This window comes from Vespula pensylvanica, chromosome 5 (genome assembly GCF_014466175.1).
Source record: "Vespula pensylvanica isolate Volc-1 chromosome 5, ASM1446617v1, whole genome shotgun sequence".
In the NCBI taxonomy this organism is placed as follows: Eukaryota; Metazoa; Arthropoda; class Insecta; order Hymenoptera; family Vespidae; genus Vespula; species Vespula pensylvanica.
The window spans coordinates 3,158,540-3,163,539 of NC_057689.1; the positions used below are offsets into that span (position 1 = coordinate 3,158,540).

At 42.9% G+C, this 5,000-nt stretch overlaps 1 protein-coding gene across 4 annotated transcripts in view; it reads left to right on the forward strand.

Moving 5' to 3' along the window:
- LOC122629344 overlaps positions 1 to 5,000 on the forward strand; it is a 75,826-nt gene that overhangs the window by 60,851 nt on the left and 9,975 nt on the right. For all 4 annotated transcript variants that reach the window (XM_043812702.1, XM_043812703.1, XM_043812704.1 and 1 more), the window contains 3 exons: positions 91 to 538; positions 658 to 1,546; positions 1,635 to 1,976. In XM_043812702.1, the coding sequence (XP_043668637.1) occupies positions 91 to 538; positions 658 to 1,546; positions 1,635 to 1,976 (1,679 nt within the window). The remainder of the gene's footprint in view (positions 1 to 90; positions 539 to 657; positions 1,547 to 1,634; positions 1,977 to 5,000) is intronic.

The following is a 5,000-nucleotide window of genomic DNA, read 5'->3' on the forward strand; positions in this document are numbered from 1 at the left end:
GTATATATATATATATATATATATATATATATACATATACACACCTCTCAACAAATGCACGATTACGATCGTTCGTTAAAATTTGGATAGATCGACGACCACAGCATCGATCGGTACATCTTCGACTTCGTTGAGTCACGCGAGACGTCTCAAAGGAAGGGACACTTCGGCTTCCTCTTCGGTCACCTCGGAGGGCACCTTAACTCCCGACATCATACAAGATATAGCGGTAGTACCGTTTTCGGACGACGGCGAGACATCGTCCGTATATTCCTGCGACACCGAAGGTTATTACACTTCCTTCCATGTCGATTCTGGATTGAAAACATTGAGAGAAGAGGAACCACTTCCTCAAAGTCCGCTAACGAAATCGAACGGAGTTAGTTCCGATCCAACCTCGCCTATCATCGAGAACGAGTACGAACTGTTCGGTCGGGGATCAACTTCGACGACCACGAGTTCAGCCGGTACCGTTTGTACGGCTCTGATGGCACCTCCACCACCAGAAAGAAAATCCAGTCTAACCGTAGTAGCTATGGTAAATAATGAAATGTTTTCAAAGTCAATCCATAACAAAGTTCTCTTTCGTTTCGTTTTCTTTTTTTTTATTAAAGATACGCTACCTCCTATTTATTATTATCGTTTCATTATCTTCAGGTCCATGGGGAAAATCAAAATGGTGGCGAATCACCGGACAGTGGTCACAACACTTCCTCTTCGCCGGTCGAGTCAGCCTCGAGTCCAGCCTGTACCGGAAGATCCTGTTCAGAATTCGAGTACTCCGAATCGAGCGATCTCGAGGGCTGCGAGAGGATCGAGAGAATTCGTTCGAAGACCGCGATCAATTCGAGTAGAATACCATCGATGTGCGTTATAACTCCGCCTTGTTCCGACGACGAACACGTCAAAGACGTCGATCCGTCGGAGAAGAAGCATCAAGTTCGGAATAAGAACGACGTTCAAGCCGCAGGATCGGTATTGATGTCCGCCACTGTTGGAACCTCCAAGATGGAGGTGATCAATGGACAGGATAAGAACCTTTACGCTACCGTCCAACACGTAATACCTTCTTCCACTAACAACAATAGCAACGACAACAACGGCAACTCCGAGAGACCTATTACGAATAATCATCAATCATCGCAAATCAAAATCAGCCCGTTGAGCGGTGTTTTGGGTAAACTTCGTGGCGTACTTCCAGGTAGGAAGCACGTCTCGAAGAACGTGGTCAATGGTCTTAACAACGCGGACTCCGGCGACTATGTTACGATAGCCGACGTGAGGAATAATAATGACAAACGATCGGAATCAGGATCATCGTCCAGCACGACTTCCTTGGCCCGTTCGCCGAGTACTTACGCGAATTCTGATATATTTAAGAGGGACGCCGAATACGTCTGTCTGAGCGAATTGCCGAAGAAACCGGACTCGTCCTTGGAAAGGAAGAGACAGGGCGCTAGAGTTACTCTCGATTCCGAAGGCAAGGTCGTTTATTCATCGGATAGTCTCAAGAGAAGAAAAGGAGCGCACACGACCTTCAATCCAGGTAAGATCTTAAGATGTTGTATGTATTTTTGAGGACAGTTACATTTACTAATATTAATCGAGAGGAAACGATTGCACGTATTACGTAGGTCCATTCGTAAGAGAAGGAGTATCGCCTAACCCGTCACCATTATTACGTCGAGCAACGCCAAACGTACGAGCTGTCACAAAAAGTCAAGACACCGTCGATAGCAGCGAAAAAAAGACACCGTCTCCTGCGACATCGCCTACACCCTCACCTACGTCACCTACGTCGCCACCTACGTCACCGCAATTGGGTAAACTCATTATTCGGGCGGCGAAGAGCCCGGACAGAGCCCCGAGTCCCGACTACGTGAGGACACCCGCGACCGTGGTGGGTCCAAAGAGTCCCACGAGTCCTCACAGACAAGTGCGGGGAGCGTACGTCAACGTGCAGGCTGGCGACGAAGGTAAGACGACCGCGAACCCGAACGAGATCGTTGTTAAACCTATCGAAATATCACGGAATAAAGGCGACGATGACGCGAAACATTTCTTTACAACAAAGAATTCTTTGCTTTTTGGAAAGAGTAATCATAGCACTGTTTCGTTAGCATCTACCTTTGATCCCACCAGAACGAATCATCCGGATGATAATCATCCTGTCGGATTAAACAATATCGAAACGATGAATCATCATCGAGTACAATCGAACAAACATGACTCGACTAACGTCGACGTGATCGATATCACGAATTCACAATCGAATTTGGATAAACCCTCTTCTTTCTGCCCAAAGATCTTAAAACCTACCGGTAACACGCCCAAATTAAGTAGGAAATTATTGATCTCCGACTTCGATACTCCTAACTTTTGCAGAAAAATTGTTGGTCAAAACGAAATGGAAAATACTGTAGGATTCGATCGTATTATAAATGACGAGCAATCATTGTCCACGTTCTTTCATACGACGAACAACGACGACAACTCGATAAGTAAAGATTCTCTCGTGGAATACGCGGATAACAATTCCGAATCAAATTCTGATTCGAATTCGACGAAAAGAGGTACTCGAGACGATAGGATAGATCGAAAAATAAAACGGAGCGAGAGTTATCGCATGGCTAACAGTCCTATAATGTTCATCAAAAAGTTATCCAGCGGTACCGAGAAATCCTCCAAGATATTCCGCACTCCTTCCGAGGAGTTGCAAGAGGAATTGCTTAAGGAAAGGATCAATTATCCTGAAACGGTATCTAGTCCAGAACCACCGATCGAGCCTAACGTTAATTACGGAAACGGAAATATAAAGATCACGATGCCAATCGTAATACCGAGTAGTCCAAGACCAAGAGCTTTGGATCTACAGCCTGTCAAAGTACTCGAATACTCTGGCAACGACACTGAAATCTGGTAGAAAAAAAAAAATCAATAAACCAATTCACTTGTCCTTTCGTTTTTCGAGCTAGATATTTTTTCAACGATTAAACAGATATTTCGAGCTCGTTAGAAATTATTCGGTGCTCGAATACCGTATGTCGTCTATTAAAGATTAATGGTTTAAGGACCAATTAGATAACGTAACTAGCGCGAAAAGTTGCATTCGAAATCACCGGCGTTATCTCGGGATTGGCGTTATGCAAAGAAAGAGGAAGTGTCGGCCGGCGAGTGTCATTGTCTCGAGACATATAGGGGCATACGCTAAACGAACCGTTCGACGGTCAAGATAACAAGATCTAACGATTCACTCTTTTTCTCTTTCTCTCTCTCTCTCTCTCTCTCTCTCTCTCTCTGTGTGTCTGTCTGTCTCTCTTTTTTGCTCTCTAATGCCTAGCGGCAAAGAGTGATACGGCAGAAACCATTGCGGTTGTTCTATCTAACACGTCCGAGTCTGGCCAGCTGCAAGCTGGACTCGTCCGACGAACCTCATATTTAACGTTTCACAGAAAGATAAATGTCATTTTCTATCGGTATGTTCATTGTTCAGTTCATGGAATATTTTAGAGTTCAATAGTTTCATCGATAAGCTGTTTAGAGACAAACATCCCCAACGAAGAAAACATGTTACAAGATTAACAGATAAATTTTATCGAGAGTTTTCGAGTTTACTTTCGATTTATCTTCGTTCGTACTTCGACGGATATATTTTTTCTTCTGATTCATCATACTATTTGCTTACTGTACAAGCTCTCACGTTACTCGTGAGATTTGCGATCAAGGACGCGAAATATCAAGAATCTTTTAGAATATATCGAGACAATTTTTTTTCTTCTTTTTTCTCTTTTTGATGCATCCTCGTTTGTTTACCAACACATAGTTAACTGGTTGATTGTGAATTATCGATGTGCAGAATATTTGCGTAATGTAAAATAAAAACAACAAAAATAAAAAGATCATAATGACAATTATCGATTTGCGAAATGACGTTTTGGAATACGTATCTTTCTTTTTTTCTTTTTTTCTTTTCCTTCCAACGAGTTTGCGTTCTTTTTGAGATCGTCGGTTCAATGGGACGAATAGAAAATCTTCCGCTATGTCCTGTTGGTATACGAAGGAGGGTTAAAGCTCGGGGTCTCGATAAACTGGAAAACTCCAGGGAGCCCCCAATGAAGAAGCTTCACTTTGTTAGCCCTTATCAGTATCATTAGCCGCTGGCTCAATAGCCAACGAAGTTGCGTCAGACACGCGATGTTTATCCCACTTGATAATGCCACAAGATTCCGATAAACAAAAATCCCTCCCGCTCGTCGTGAATAGAAATACTTTCTTGGAGTGGCTGAAAGCTCCAGTTCGCTTTAGACCGATTAACCCTCACGGTTCGTGCAACAGTGTTTTTAACAACCATCGTTTCTAATAGAACCGAATCGACCTCTAATATCGTTATATTGCATTCGAATCTTTCACAAAGATATTAATAATGAAACGAGCTGAAACACGATCGGATGATAAACCTAACGTTAGAACAATCCTGAAGGAATATTCGAAAATTTTTAGCGTGAAAGGAAAAGGATCGATGAAAATCTTTAAAGATTCGAATCGAATCGAATCGCATAAATGGTGCTGACTCGTAAACTCGAAGGAAATATTTTTATTGTTTCCCGGCATATAGTAAATTTAAATATTTCGCGGGCAATACGATGATAAGACGGTATCAGTGAATGAACGAGGAGAAAACTTTGTCGCTAGACAAGCAGCCGCCAGTCTCGGTAATCTAACTTGCTCGCTCGCTCTCAGTTACCAAACGCGACCAGCTGCTACTTTTTAAACGACCGTTCGACCTACGATCAGTCTTTCGCGAGCGATTCAACATGCTGGCGAGACATCTTCTATTCATTGCTACCAGACGACCACGTAAGTCATTTTCATCAACATTATTATCATCATCGTCGTCGCGAAGATGTCATCGTTATTCGACCCGACATCCGATTTATTTCTTTCGTTTTTCTATTTTCTCACGTAGCTATCTCCTTCGTTTCTTTCTGTTTTTGAACAAT